The 15,709-nt window shown below is 37.4% G+C and overlaps 1 protein-coding gene across 2 annotated transcripts; it reads left to right on the top strand.

The window, feature by feature from the left end:
* The first annotated feature begins 7,842 nt into the window (after nt 1-7,842).
* On the top strand, nt 7,843-10,447 carry LOC149015844 (pentatricopeptide repeat-containing protein At2g34400-like). 2 transcript variants are annotated; one of them, XM_089156010.1, is made up of 4 exons: nt 7,843-8,816; nt 9,084-9,931; nt 10,093-10,257; nt 10,350-10,447. In XM_089156010.1, the coding sequence occupies exons 1-4, from the start codon at nt 7,894-7,896 to the stop codon at nt 10,367-10,369; spliced, it is 1,956 nt and encodes a 651-aa protein (XP_089012136.1). In that variant the 5' UTR covers nt 7,843-7,893; the 3' UTR covers nt 10,370-10,447. The 2 variants fall into 2 exon arrangements, with proteins under 2 accessions (XP_089012136.1, XP_089012137.1); XM_089156011.1 differs by lacking the exon at nt 10,350-10,447 and having other exon boundaries at nt 9,084-10,175.
* Nucleotides 10,448-15,709: the final 5,262 nt, after the last annotated feature.

The following is a 15,709-nucleotide window of genomic DNA, read 5'->3' as shown; positions in this document are numbered from 1 at the left end:
TAGTTATTAAATAGTATTATAAATATATCACATAGTCTCATTAATGAAATCAGAGATTCACTTTTCATAACATGGTATCAGAGCCCAAGGTTAGATAACTTTCAATTTTCCCACTTTCCCAAATTACTTTTCTTGTTCTTTGTTTCATTTTTTTCAAGCTTCTTGACTCTTCTTCAATGGCTTCGATTCTTGTAACTTCTGAACCTTCGTCTCCAAATTTTTCTGCTCCTCCCATGGCTTCTTCACATATTCATCACTATCTTCCAGTGAAGCTCACGGCTGATAACTATCTACCATGGCAGTCTTAATTTCTTCCGGTGCTTCGAAGTTCAGGCTTTATGGGTTTCATAGATGGATCGAATCCTCAACCTCCATTGTTTCTGAGTCAATATTCTACTACTACAGTGGCGAATCCAACTTATCTTACATGGCATCATCAAGATCAAACTCTTTTGAGTTGGATTTTATCAAGTCTCACAGATGTGGTTCACTCACAAGTTGTTGGACTTCAGCATTCTGGTCAAGTTTGGGTAGCGTTATCCTCCATCTATGCCTCTTCATCTCTAGCAAGGGTGATGCAGTTACGTATGCAGCTTCGTAGTATCAAGAAAGGTTCTGACTCTATGGCCAAATATCTTCTTCGAGTCAAGAAATTGTCTGATGCTCTTGCCCTAGCTTCTCAACCAGTTTCTAACTCAGATCTTGTCTTGTTTATTCTTGGCAGTTTGGGATCAGAATTTCAAGCTTTTGTTACATTTGTTACAACTAGAGATTCTCCAATCAAGATTGTTGATTTGCACGGTCTGTTGTATTATGAAGAGATCAGATTAAATAATATTCTTCAAGATCTTACGAACATCATAGCTTTAGTTGCTTCTACCACTATTTATCCTGCTTATTCCTCTTACAGACAATCAAGAAATGGCTCTGCATCTAGATCTGATGGTCGGTCTTTTGGTGGTCGTTCTTTTGGTCGCAATTCTTTCAATGGTGGTCGAACGGGAGGACGTTGTTCTGTGTATTGTCAGTTGTGTGGTCGTCCAGGACACCAAGCTTGATTATGTTATAATCTTTCTTGATATGCCTTTAGCTCTATGCAAAATTCAGCTTGGCCTCTGCAAAATTGGAGTTCTGGATAAGATTTTCCTCAAGCAAATGTTGCGGGTCCAAGTCATGGAGTTGTGAATTGGTTACCGGATTCTAGTGCATCACACCACGTCACATCTGATCTCACTGTTATTAGCTCACCGGCGGAATATCTTGGCAATGACACTATTCAGATTGGGGATGGATCTGGTCTTACCATCAATAATATAGGTTCTTCTTCCTTCTCTACTAATGGTTGTAGTTTCAAGCTTCATGATATTCTACATGTGCCGTCTGCTGCTTGTAACTTGCTCTTTGTGCATAAATTTACCTTTGATGATGATGTTGTCTTTGAATTTTGTGTTGATGGTTTTGCTATAAAGGATCGGTGCTCGGGCCGTGTCCTACTCAACGGCTCTGTTAATCATGGTGTTTACAATCTTCCAATAGCTATGAATCCCTCTGTATTGGCATTCTCCAGTATTCGTGCATCCCCTAATCTTTGGCATCTTCGTCTGGGTCACTCTAGCTCTTCCACTGTGACTAGGATAATTCAACAATTTAGTTTACCTTCTGTTGGTTCAAAATCTTCTTCCCTCTGTTCTTCTTGTCAGGTTGGGAAGTCTCATAAGCTCCCTTTTAATCATTTTCAAACCAAAACCACTGCCCCTTTGCAATTAGTTCACTCAGACTTATGGGGACTTTCCCCTGTTCGTTCGAGTGAAGGTCATCGTTTTTATGTCTCATTTGTAGATGATTTCACTCATTTTACATGACTCTACACTGTTGCTCATAAATCTGATGCTCTTCGGGTTTTTCAAATGTTTAAAATTTTTGTTGAGAAACAACTTTCCTGTTGTCTTAAGGCCTTTCAATCTGATTGGGGTGGGGAATTTCAGGGTTTCTCCAGTTTCTTCAATCCTGTGGTATTGTTCATCGTTTATCATGTCCCTATACCTTTGAACAGAATGGTAGAGTTGAACGTAAGCATAGACATGTTGTTGAGATGGGTCTCTCTTTACTTGCTCACTCTGATATGCCCTTAAAATTCTGGGCAGAAGCGTACTCTACTGCTGTTTTCATTATTAATCGTCTTCCTACAGCTATTTTACAACATGATTCTCCTTTTCACAAACTTTTTGAAAGAGTTCCTGGTTATCAATTTCTTAAATCCTTTGGCTGTTGTTGTTATCCCTTCTTGAGACCTTTTAACAAACCAAAATGGAATATCGTTCTTTAGCTTGTGTATTTGTTGGATATAGTCCTAGACATCATGGGTATAGGTGCTTGCAATTGAGTACTGACAAGATTGTCATCTCTCGTCATGTGATCTTTGATGAAACCCTTTATCCTTTCAAATCTTCTATTTCTGCTACTGTTTCATCATCTAGCACTTCTCCACTACTTGTTACATGTCCTGTGAATGTCTCTTTTGTGCTTGGTTCTTCTTCTATTTCTAAAGAAAAATCTATTAATGGGCTACATGATGCAACTTGTGATGGCTTCAATGTTGCTGTACCTACTACTTTCCCTACGAAGAATGGTCACTTTGCTCATCTTGTTGCCATTACCACTACTGAGTTGGTTAGCTACATGGAGATGCCTTCATTTGAAGTTGTTGGGCCATCTACTAATGTTGTTGGATCATTTACTAAAGTTGTTGGACCATCTACTAATGCTGTTGGATCATTTACTACTGCTGTTGGGCCCTCTACTAAAGCCATTGGGCCATCTACTACTTGTTGTTGGGCCATCTTCTACAGCTCTTGGGTCATCTACTACACTTGTTGGGCCATCTATTAAACCTGTTGGGCCCTCTACTACTATTGGGTCTTCATTTGATAATGTTGGTTTGAATGGTGCTAACTCAACTGGGGCTGATTTTTTGTTTCACAGTGATGTAAATAAATATGGGACTGTTCATGGACATTTTATACCTTTTAATTCTTCCTCTACTGGTATTAATGGTCCTAGTGGGCCCACTACTACATTGGATACCCATACTAAGTGTGGTTCTATCACTAATTGTCATAATGAGCTCCCTCTTACTCATTCACATTCAATGGTAACTCGAAGTCAAGATGGGACCCGTATTGCCAAGGTCCCAAAGAGCTTCTACGCCTCTAGGTATCCTGCCCCTCTTGCTCTAGTTATGGCTGGACCTTTAGATACTGAGCCCTCCTGTTACACACAAGCCGTTAAGTCAAGTATTTGGCACCACGCTATGGATGTTGAGTTCAATGCCTTACTTGCTAATCATACTTTGGATCTTGTTCAACCTTGTAACAACCCCCATATTTCTAACCTGAGATCCGTATTTCAGGTCCGAGAACCCGAAGGTCTAGTCGGATGAACTTGTGGAGTGTCCAGATTGAAGCCCATGATCCATACCCTGAACCCATGGATCTGGATCCTTTATCTAAAGAGCATGCCCTGCTTGGTTTTTGGAATTCTGGAAGTCAAGTGTTGTTCGGAGATGTCCAGAATGAAGTTAAGATCTTCCCCATCTCTTCTTTAGGGCTAGGTTGGCCTTGGGTATCAACCCCCTATCAAAAGCACCCTTGTATGGCAAATTACATGGGGGCGGTTGTTAGTGGTGGTCGATTAAACCAAGCGACCGCCCGGTTTGTTTTAGGGAATTTTACCCTATTTTGCCCCCTGACTTCTATAAAAGGCAAACCTTGTCTAAGTAACGAATATTTTATTCGTGGTTGCTAAATTGGGAGGTTAGACGGCTGCGGGGAAGTTCCGAAAGAGACTCTGGAGTGCTGGCAGTGACTTGGAGATCAGTCCTTTCCTTCTCTGACTCTCTAGCGTGAGGTAATGAATTAATCCTTTGTTCTTTACTCTCTTTGTCCGTTAAATTAGCGTTAACCCATCCCCTCGTCTTTGTGATTACCCCCTTGGATCTTTTTAACTCTCTTTTTAATCTACTTGAGATGAATTAACCGTAAACGAAACCCTGTTTTCGTGAGAAGGTTAATCTAGTCAAGGGGAGAGTTCTGGGTAATCTATTGATGGTAATGGTTAGTTTTCCCTCAACCTTTTGGTGTATGGAGTATTAGATTCGAGACTTAGGTCAAGATTACTCGAAATCTGGATTGAAACTCACTGTTTTTGGGGCAGTCACTAGTGGCGGTCGCTCAACTTAAGCGACCGGCTGGTAAACAAAGACCAAATGGTTTTTGGTTCTGATTCAAATTGATTCATTTAACTTATATGTTACTATAACCCTGTGTATAGGTAATCACTGTTTGAAAGAAAAGTCATATAATAATTATCAGATTTCATTTTACAGACAATCTTATTTATATGCAGGTAAGGACAGTTCATCCTACTCTTGAATAGACTTATAATATGTTAATCTAGTGTATATTTGAAATCCTATTTCTTTATATATGCTGCTGTTTATATGTCTTATATAGAAATCATATTACTTTATTGCTGCTTGTCTTACTTATATACATATTGTGTTGATTATGAATGTTATGTATTGATGGTAGTTGGTATATGGTTCTGATGGAAGAGGTATCTATTTTGGGATATCTTAGCTAGGGATATCAGAAGGCTGTGGAATGGGACACATGCCTGCTGATGTCTCCAGCACTGTCTTTACTATTTGATGGCATTGTTTAAGTAGAGTCTAGATTTGCATGGTTATGTACCCCATATGCTACTACCCTTTAGGTAGGGGGATTGAAACCGAGTGACCCGTGATGACAATGATGTGACATTGTGGTCCACTGTTAGTCATATAAATGGTAGGGTTACATATGTTAAGGTTGGGCTCATGGATGTCCAAGGATCGGACCGGGTGTCGTGAGGAATCATGAGAGCATCCGCCCCAATAATATGTGGATGACTATAGGGTTAAGGAGTGGAGTCCAACAGCGGTAGCCAGTCCGTGAGGATTCTCTCTCCTAGGTTGCGAAGGATACTGAACCGAGTTGGTTGGTGCCATAGGGGATGTATCTGGACTTCATGTAGACATGTAACCAGTATGACCTTGCATTGGATTAGAAACCCCGACATGCGCCAGTACTCATTACCAATGGCTGTAGTAAGAGAGTGTTGACTTAACCCCCAACCATGGAATTGAGAGCCAGGTGTGGACTTTCCCCTTTTTCCCAAGATCCCTACAGAGGTAGCAAGTCCTTGCCGGATTAGAGTGATGAGACTTACCCAGAGGAGGGCTGGTGTATAACTTAAAGCATGTCAACTATTAGAGACATGCATAGTTAGAAATCATAGTATCATTCATATTTTGCATTCATTCATATTATTTATGTATCTTGGCATTGTTGGATAATTGATGGGATTGTGATTGTTTCTTCTTGAGTTCTCTAGAACTCACGTCTTTATTTTGTATTGTTTATTAGCCTGCACAGAAGAAGGAATTATACAAGAGGATGGATTGGTTTCCTATGAAGGAACCATCCCGTATGAAGAAGATGTGGCACCGTCAGTGGGAGATGGAAATAGCATGTGCGGGAGCTCCTGTAGCTGCATGGAGTGCGCTTATCGCACCTATTGATGATCAGAGACGGAAGGTGGTCAGAAATTTCGCTCGGCGAATAGAGTTGAATTGGAGAACACCTTACCTTGAGATCCATGAAAAACACTTTTTAGATTTAGAAAAGGAAACTGGGAAGAAATTGATATAACTTTTTGTTTACTTCCGCTAAACCCTTATCCATTTTATTTATTATTTCTTTCCTTTATTATTGTTATTGGAGTATTTGGACTCCTGTAATTCATTTAATTCAGTTATTGAATAGTCTTTGCTATTGATTATCTTTATTTGTCTTAATTATTGTTGATAGACTAAAACCTTGGATCTTGTGACAGATCGCACCCACGGGTTGTCGGGCGGGTAACCGAGTCCGATGGGTGGGGTGTGACAAACCTCCCTTGGATCGACGGGTTATAGGATGTAAATGGCTTTTTCAGATCAAACGCAAATCAAATGGTACAATAGAGCGTCACAAGGCTCGATTAGTGGCAAAGGGTTAACCCAAGAGTATGGTTTGGACTATGATGAAACCTTTAGTCCTGTGGTTAAACCCACTACCATTCGGATTATTCTTACTTTGGCAGTCTCCTCTCAATGGTCTATTCGCCAACTAGATGTGAACAACGCTTTTCTCAATGGTACCTTGACTGAGGACGTTTACATGCATCAACCTTCGGGTTTATGTGGATACTCGTTTTCCCTCTCATGTTTGCAAGTTGCAAAAGTCTCTTTATGGGCTTAAACAGGTGCCCCGTGCATGGTTTCAATGCTTAAGTACTTTCCTTCATCAATTGGGTTTTGTTGGGTCTAAAACTGATACTTCTCTATTTATTCGTCGTTATGCTTCTGCTACACTTTATGTTTTAGTGTATGTTGATGACATTTTCATCACCGGACCCTATGCTCAAGCTATTGATACTTTGGTGGCAACCTTGTCTTCAAAATTTGCCCTTAAAGATTTGGGTTTAGCACGTTATTTTTTGGGAGTGGAATTGATTCCTATGGACACCGGCATTCTTTTGTCTCAACAAAAGTATATTACTTCTCTTCTTGATAGGGTTGGATTACTTAATGCTAAGCCTATATCCACTCCTATTGTGCCCATGTGTCATTTATCTTCTGACCATGGTAAGCTCTTGGATGATCCTTCCTTATATCGAAGTCTTGTTGGGGGACTTCAATATGTCACTTTGACACGTCCAGACTTATCCTTTTCGGTCAACAAGTTGTGTCAATTTCTTGTCTCTCCGACTGAGGCTCAATGGACTACTCTTAAGAGACTACTAAAATATCTAAAGGCACTATCCTTTATGGGTTACACATCACTCCATCTTCCTGTTCTTCTTTAGAGGCCTACTCAGATGCTGATTGGGCGGGTTGCCCTGATGATCGAAAATTCCATGGCAGCTACCTCATTTTTCTTGACTTTAATTTGGTTTCCTGGCAGTCTCGCAAACAACACATTGTTGCTCAATCTAGTAAAGAGAGTGAATATTGTGCTTTGGCTCTTGCAACTACTGAATTGACTTGGATTCAATCTTTGCTTGCCGAGTTGGGTATTCTTCCGCCTTCACCACCGGTTTTGTGGTATGATAATATTGGTGCTACATCTCTCTCTGTGAATCCTGTTTTTCATGCCCACACTAAGCACATTGAGGTAGATTTTCATTTTGTTCGGGATAAAGTTGCCAAACAGGATCTTCTAGTTCACTTTATGTCCACTCATGATCAGTTGGCTGATTTTCTCACCGAAGGTCTCTCTTCTACACGCTTCTGTCTTCTTCGCTCCAAACTCAAGCTCCTTGAAGGACCCTTGATTTTGCAGGAGGGCATTAAGAGAGAGTAAACCTTAGACTATTAAATGTAATATTATCTGTTTTTCATATGATGTAATTATTAAATAGTATTATAAATATATCACATGGTTTTAGTAATGAGATCAGAGATTCACTTTTCATAACACTAAAAGGGGAGCTTTGTCATTCGCAAGGGTCGAACCCATGACCTCTCCATTGAGAAGTATGGATCTTACTACTCTACCAACCTTCCATTGATATTATCGTACCGTGGATACTTTAAACCATGCTTGAGGAGGGACATGACATGCATGATTGTACATCTGCACCGGCAGTGTATGAAATCGTTGGTCGAGAAATAAAATGTCAAACTCTGAAAATGCCCAAAGCTCAACTAACGAATTTAACGGTTTCTTTTTTCTCTTTCAAATCTCTTTCTCACGCTGTGTGAGTCTTCTCTCTAGACAACGCGCATCACGGTTTACAACCTCACACAAGATGGCTCGTATGGTTCGAAAATCCAAACCCCCAATATTCATCGTTTACCGTTCTTTCGTTTTTGACTCAAAAATCTATTCTTATTCATATCCTGACCGATTTGATCTTGCTAAGATGCTCCTATCTCTCTTGAAGCAGTGCAGTTCATCCAAAACATTGAAACAAATCCACTCGCAGATGCTCATCAACTCCATAGATATACACAATTTCCTTCTCCCCAAGCTGGTGGATCTCAAAGATTTTTCCTATGCTTCAGTCCTCTTCTCTCAAATACCGGAACCTAATGACTTTTCTTACAATATCATGATTCGTGGTCTAACTAATACATGGCAAAAGTTCTCTCTCGCGCTTGAATTTTATTACCTAATGAAGTTCTCGGGTCAAAAACCAAATAATTTCACCTACCCATTTCTTCTAATCTCCTGTGCAAACCTCCCGTCATTAGACCATGGTAGGAGGGCACATCCATTGATTTTCAAGTCTGGGCTAGATTCTGATTGCCACGTTAGGCATTCATTGATTACCATGTATTCAAGGTGTGGTGAGTTGGGTGATGCACGGAAGGTGTTTGATGAAATTACTGAGAGGGACTTAGTTTCTTGGAATTCAATGATATCTGGGTACTCTAAAATGGGTTTTGCTACCGAGGCAGTGACTTTGTATAGGAGAATGAAACTGGCAGGTTTTGAGCCAAATGAAATGACTCTAGTGAGTGTTCTAGCAGCATGTGGGGACTTGGGAGATTTGAGTTTGGGAAGATGGATCGATGGGATTGTGGAGGAACAGAAACTCGAGTTGAATTCTTATGTGGGCTCTTCATTGATTGGTATGTATGCGAAATGTGGGGATCTTGATTCAGCCGGGAAAGTTTTCAATAAAATGTTGAAGAAAGATATTATCACATGGAATGCCATGATAACAGGGTAAGAACTCCTTCAATTGAATTTTTCCTATTACTATATCTTTACTTTTCCCCTCTCTCCCCCCCCCCCCCCCCCAAAACCCCCCCAAAAAAAAGAAAAATAAATAAAAATAATAAAATAATAAAAAAAAAGAAGAAGAAGCAAGCTCCACCACAAAACATAGACACACAATCAAATTACATGGTGGAGACTTGATAATTTTTAGTAGTTCTATTTCTTAATTATCTATACAGTTTTGCCAATTTTTTACTAAACCTGTCCTAACAGATATGCACAAAATGGGGCATCAGATGAAGCAATCACTTTATTCCATTCTATGAGGGAAACAGATGTGGAACCTAATAAGATCACATTGATTGGAGTTCTATCAGCTTGTGCTTCCATAGGGGCCCTTGATGTTGGGAAGTGGGTAGACACATATGCATCACAAAAAGGTGTAAAATATGATATCTATGTCGGAACAGGCCTAATAGATATGTATGCCAAGTGTGGAAGCCTAGACCACTCCCGCAAAATCTTTGCAGAAATGCCCCAAAAAAATGTGGTCTGTTGGAATGCCATGATTTCTGCCCTTGCTGTTCATGGGCATGCCCTGGAGGCATTGTCACTATTTAAGAGAATGATGGAGGAAGGTGGAGATATACATCCAGATGACATCACATTTGTGGGTGTGCTCTCTGCATGTGTGCATGCTGGATTGGTTGATGAGGGCCGTAGGTGGTTTCAAATGATGGGGCCCTCATTTGGGCTGGTCCCAAAGTTAGAGCACTACTCTAGTATGGTAGATCTTTTGGCACGTGCTGGATATTTAAAGGAAGCATGGGAGTTCATTGAGAAGATGCCTGAAAAGCCTGATGCAGTTGTATTAGGGGCACTCCTTGCTGCCTGTCGGAATTTTGGAAATGCAGATGTTGGTGAACGTGTAATGCACCTGCTTCTGGACTTGGAGCCTTCAAATTCAGGAAACTACATTATTTCATCTAAGATATTTGCAAAATCAAAGAGGTGGGATGATTCAGCAAGAATGAGATTGCTAATGAGGGAGAGGGGTGTCACTAAGACTCCTGGTTGCAGCTGGATTGAGATCAAGAATAAAGTGCATGAATTTCGTGCAGGTGAGGGTTTGTATCTTAATTCAGGAGAAATTTACTGTGTTATTGACTTACTAACTGAGGAGATGAAGATGGAGGGTTACTCCCCAAAAATCAACTTTGTATAGAGGGAAGATGGAAAGGTTTCATCTGCGTCAACCAAATCCATAAAAATGCTTTTGCAGTTGCGTATTTTATCAGGATAAGTAACCAATCTGACCTCCTTAGAACTACATCTGCATGGCTTCATGGAATGAGGAAATATTTCATTCCATTTACAAACTGTGCTTTATCTACATTCCATAGTGCATCAAGCTGGGTAGGTAAACAGTCCGATCACCAAATTGAAGGTAAAATTCATTCTTATTAAATATATTTCTTTTAATTAAAGTATTTTACTTTTCCTTTCACTATTAAGTTTGTTTCCTTGTATGGTTTTCAGGTCATTACAAAACCGTCTGAAGAGTTACGGTAGCCCAGCACCTAAATGCTTTGAATTTCTGCATAGAAGGTAATGACTGGAGGATAAGATATTTTTTTCCCTTGCTCATCAAAGTTAATGCATGGCTTTATTGTTTATTTTTTTTAACCTTTAATTCTGGATAATATATCATAATCGAGTGGATATCCAGAAATTACTCCACGCAAGTCTCGTGCTCATGGGAAAAGCTGCAAACAAATGGTGTTGGTGATTGCTAGTTTTTAATCCTGAGAAGAAAAGTTTCTTCTCTGAGTAGTCTACTAGTCATCTTATATTATTAATTGCAAATCTTCTATTGCACACTTGAGCTAAAGTCAGAGAATTGCATCACCATCAATCTTGATGTTGTGAGGATGGATTGCTTAAGCATGTTAAGCTGAAACTTGCCATCACTACAGCATAAGTGGGCAGGGAACTGATCAATATGCATTACTAATGTCCAGAATGTACCAGGAGTGGAAGGAGATATTGAGAGTCACCAGACTTTGTCTTGATTGATCTGAGAAAGGAGTAGCTGAAACAGGGGAACATCTCCAAAGAATACTCACTTGAGAATTGTTGATCTTGATTGGCCCAAAGAGAAGAAAGGATCACTGTTTCAACTCCCAAACATGAGGTAGAAAATGACCCTCTTGATAGGTCCTGTTTCCTTCGATGTGGTTTACCTTTTATGAGAATTCTGTCCAACAATATCAGGGAAACCATCTAAGTGGAAGTAGAAGCGCAACAGAAGGTAAAAAGGAACCCGTTCTTAAAAGTCTTTTGATGGGCTACTGTGTAACCTGAGAAGCCTTTTCTTGTATGTATGTGGTTCACCTTCTTATGGATTATTTGGTACACTAAATTCATTTAATGTTCACATATGTTATTTTCTTTCAGGTATCTATTTGTTTCGTGTCAAAATATGGTGTTTCTCTGAACAAAAGATGCCATCTAAGTTATCATAGTTGGGAAGCTTATTGGTCAATATTCTTTGAACACATATCCTTGGACTTTAGTGATGATTTGTCTTCTCTGTGAGACTTGAAGGTGAGATAACATTGGCAGCCCAACACCCTTAAGTAGCATAATCTACACTATGGCCGAATAGCTCTCCCAGGTGATAAAGTTTGTTACTGTTTGTTACCGATAATATGAGTTATTCATAGTCATAATTTAAGACTTCATCCAGCGGGTCCATTTCGTAGAGGATAACAACATTACCCTGATGTCCTGCCATCATTGATCGAGGGGAAATTCACCTTGTCAGTGTTTGATGGTAGGCTACTAGGCTTTTTTCCTAAACCTATGGTATAGGGGCAGTGAGCGTAATATTATCCTCAATTTCAATTATGTTGCTGCGACTGTCATCACCCTTCTCCTTAGACAGCAATTGCCATCCTTCCAGCCCTTAGGGTCTGTTTGTTTACATGAATCCACAGATTTGAAATCTCTGGATTCACAAATTAGAGATTTATACCTGTTTGGTTGTGTGAATATTTGGATTCATGAAATCTAGAGATTCACATTTTTACGCTAAAAACATGAATCTCTAAATTTATGGATATGAGGTGAAATCCAGAGATTTCATCCTTACTAATTTCATCCTTAAAAAAGAAGTCATGGGGATGAGCAGTCTTGGTCACCTAAATTGGAATTGAAATCCTTAAGATTAGTCACTAGTTCCTTGCTAATATACGGTTTCTACTCTCAGGTGTAATATCTTTCAACCAAAAAAAATAAAAAACAATTGAATGATAGCGATTATCAATAGTTTACTTTTCTTCAAATTCTTTGGTTTTATGACAAAATATATAGCAAAAATCAGAGACACCCCCAACATGTATCAAGTTGGCAGAAACATCCAAAATGTTTCTTAAATTGGCACAATGGTACATTCCATTATCTTTAATGGCGTGTAACTTTACAATATTATCCTTAACCACTTGCCTCTAATTTTCCTAAAGACCAAAAACATTTTTAAACCTAATTGTTTCTCTCTCCTCTTTTCCTCTTCTTCCCTTATCTTTTCTAGTACTCTCTTCTCATGACTATACAAATTAGATTCTATGGCTAAAACCTTGCATCGAACCAAAACTGAAAACAAGAAAATTGCAAACAAGAAAAAGCTCCATAAATGCATTTTATGATTTTAAAGACTCAGTGAACCTAGCAAGAACCTTTCATCTGTTTCAGCCGTGGTAAATCCCAAGAGCAACCTAATCTGCTCTTATTTCTTTTTCTCGTGGTCAAAAGAGATAACTCGTAAGAATCGCTGGGGTGCATTGCTTATTTTGATAATACAAACAAATCTGGGTGGCTGTTACTGTAAAGTTGTATTCTTTTTTAATTATTATTTTATTATATATATATACGACCCATGATCAAACGACTTAGGTACCCATTGCTTTCAACAAATTTTTAGTTTCTGGTAGTAAGTTTTAGGTACCCATTTCTCAAAAAGGTTAATTATGAGAAGAACACAATTTTCAAGGGGAATTTGCATTCCTCTATGTCTTGCGATTCAGCGATGTACCAAACATTCTAGAGTTTCCACCAAATGAAGGGCCAGAGGTGTTCGATGGTAAAGTGTTACATACAATGGACTACTATAATATGGAGGATGCTAGCATTGCCAAATTGATCAAAGGAAAGCGAGTTACATATATTGGATTCTTGAAATTTGCTATGGACATTGGAGCACAGTGTGCAGATGCAAATAGTGAGTAGTTATTGTTAATGATTTCTATTCTTTTCTACATCGATTTATGCTTTTGATTTAGGCCTTGTTTGTTCTTCATATTGCAGCAACAAGAGTGGTAGATCAACAACTTTGGCTTGGCAGAACAGGTGGGAAGGTGTCTGGTGGTGCTTTAACAAGAAGCGTGGTTTTAACAAAAAAGAGTAGTAAAGCTGCCTCATACCCCTTCCAATAAGAGTGATTTCTCCTCGGAGGAGATTACTAATGTTTGATGGTTCGGGTAAAATCTTAGAAAAGGGAAAGAGGAGATCATTAACGTCAGATGGTTTCATCTTCGTTGACCATTTGTAGAAAATTAAAGAAAAGAGAGAACAGGATGGTGTTAAACTAGACTGGATAAAAATCCATCAAAATCTACAACTTAATAATAATAATAAAAATAATAGTAATAAATTAGAGGCAAGTGGTTAAGAATAATATTGTAAAATCACAAGTCAATAAGGGTAGTTTAGGAATTACGAAATTATCTAACTATAACTTCAATTTTGGGTGTCTCTGCCAACCTTAAATATTTTTGAGATGTTTTTTATTTTTGCTATATATTTTGGGTGTTTCGGAGATTTTTTTTTATATTAAGTAGGACTAGTAGACTTCCACGTGCATATGTACGAGTGGAGAAATATCAGGAGAGGAATAATATATCTCATATACATAGCGTGGTAATTAATTTCTACAAAAAAAAAAAAAAAATAAAGATGGTGATTAATTAGTTTTCAGATTTTTGTACAAAATTGCTAATAGAATTCATAATATTATTGTCTATAGAGTTCGAACATTTGGTAGAACTAGTCAAAATTAGGTTGGTTTAGCTTTCAACTAGATAAACCCATTCCAAATAATACATGTAAGTGATTATTAGTTATAAGGTTGTTGGATTTATTATGAAGGCATATAATTTTTTGAACTATATAACGTGAAGTAATGAAATACAAATGAATTAAGGGAACATAGAGAATGTTTAAAATTATGATATTTATTAAAATGCTAATCACGTGAGGCATTTTAAGAGTACTTCATTTATTTTTTATTTTTTTGTGGTAATTTGGAAGTAGTTTGTTATATATTATACATGATTTTTTTTGGTAAAATTTCAGTCATCTAAGAAAAGCATAGAACCCAAAAACTATGCCAAATTGACAATCACCCTCCTTTTTTGTTAGAAACTTATAATTAAAGGAAATGACAAATATACCCTTAGTGTTATTATTCTATGTCTTATAATATAAAATGACAAATTGAAGAAGAAGAAATAAGATGAAATTTAGGATTCAATTTTTTAGGCACAACATTGAAACATCACAAGAGATTAAGAATAATATAAAAATTATGAAATTATTTGACATGATTTAACGGAATTTACAAATGGGAGCATAACATTGTGAAAATTTTAAGAGACATTTTGGAATGTCTTTGCCAAGTTGATACATTTTTGGAGTGTCTACACTTTTTGCCAATTATCTTAGGGTGCTTTTGATTTTTTTTTTTTTTTTTAAAGAAATACATTATGCATGATTGAGGATAATAAATAATCATACAAAATCTGCATTAAATAATCGGAATGTTTGTGACTATTGTCTCTAATTATTCTATGGATTTAGTTGTAGTTTAACACGATGATTTTCAATTTATCTTTTTTTAAAGAATAAATTTGATATACTGGAGGCAATTGAAATACTATTAATCTATAGGAAGAAAACCCCAGGTAAATCTTTATTTCTAATTCCTTAACATTATGAACTAAATTAGACTATTTATTTTTAACGAGTTGATTGATTATCAAATCCTTCAGTTGCAAAATTTCATATATTTTAATATATATTCATTAAGTGCTTCTTGTCGTGTTCTTTTTATTATGAACTCTAATTTTGAAATGTTGTTATATTAGAACTAATCGGATAAGTTAACAATTTTGCAATTGTGGAGCAAAGTTGTATTGAAATTGTTGTAATATTAGGTTAATTTGATAAGATGGTCTTTTTAGTATTTTTTTGATATTCTAATTTTTTTGTTAAAAAGTTAGATATTTATTTTTTTCTCTTTCACAGTAGCGGGCAAATAGCTTATCTTATCTCTGATAATTAAGAGGAGGGAAGAGACTAATTAATTAGTTAAATTAAACAAATGATTAGAAATAAAAAAAAAAATTATTCTGAAGAAGTTATTTATTAATCCAAAGAGGAGGAAGAAAAGACCCTCAAGGTATATAAAGAAGGATTAACAATAGACAATTATGACCAAATCTTAGACAACTTTATTCTGGCTGCCATGCCATGGCCACAAGAAAATTAGCTGTAGAATTCTCAGTCCGCTTAATATAGCGAAACAACACTAAATTGGTGGATTCGAGTCCGCTTTATAGTAGTACGTCATTTCTTTTTTCTTTTTCATGGTAATTTGGAACTAGTTTGTTCATATATTATGCATGATTTTGTTAGGAAATTTTTTCAGGAGAAAAGCATAGATACTCCAAAATTATGCCAAATTGGATATCAACCCCTTTTTCATTTAAATTGTCACAGTTAAAAAAAATAACGAATATATCTTAGTTGTATTATTTTATATTTTATAAAACATCCTCGAG

The sequence above is a fragment of the Hakea prostrata genome, chromosome 5 (assembly GCF_041222555.1).
Source record: "Hakea prostrata isolate BN-2017 chromosome 5, UWA_Hpros_2, whole genome shotgun sequence".
Classification (NCBI taxonomy): domain Eukaryota; kingdom Viridiplantae; phylum Streptophyta; class Magnoliopsida; order Proteales; family Proteaceae; genus Hakea; species Hakea prostrata.
Note: the sequence above shows the minus strand (reverse complement) of the source record. Positions and strands in the feature narration are given on the sequence as shown.

Bases quoted from the DNA above. Each gene is read 5' to 3' on its own strand.
- LOC149015844 (XM_089156010.1), top strand. From the start codon at position 7,894: ATGGCTCGTATGGTTCGAAAATCCAAACCCCCAATATTCATCGTTTAC. The intron at 9,932-10,092 runs GTGAGGGTTTGT...ATGCTTTTGCAG, and splicing joins AGTGCATGAATTTCGTGCAG to TTGCGTATTTTATCAGGATA. The intron at 10,258-10,349 runs GTAAAATTCATT...TATGGTTTTCAG, and splicing joins GTCCGATCACCAAATTGAAG to GTCATTACAAAACCGTCTGA.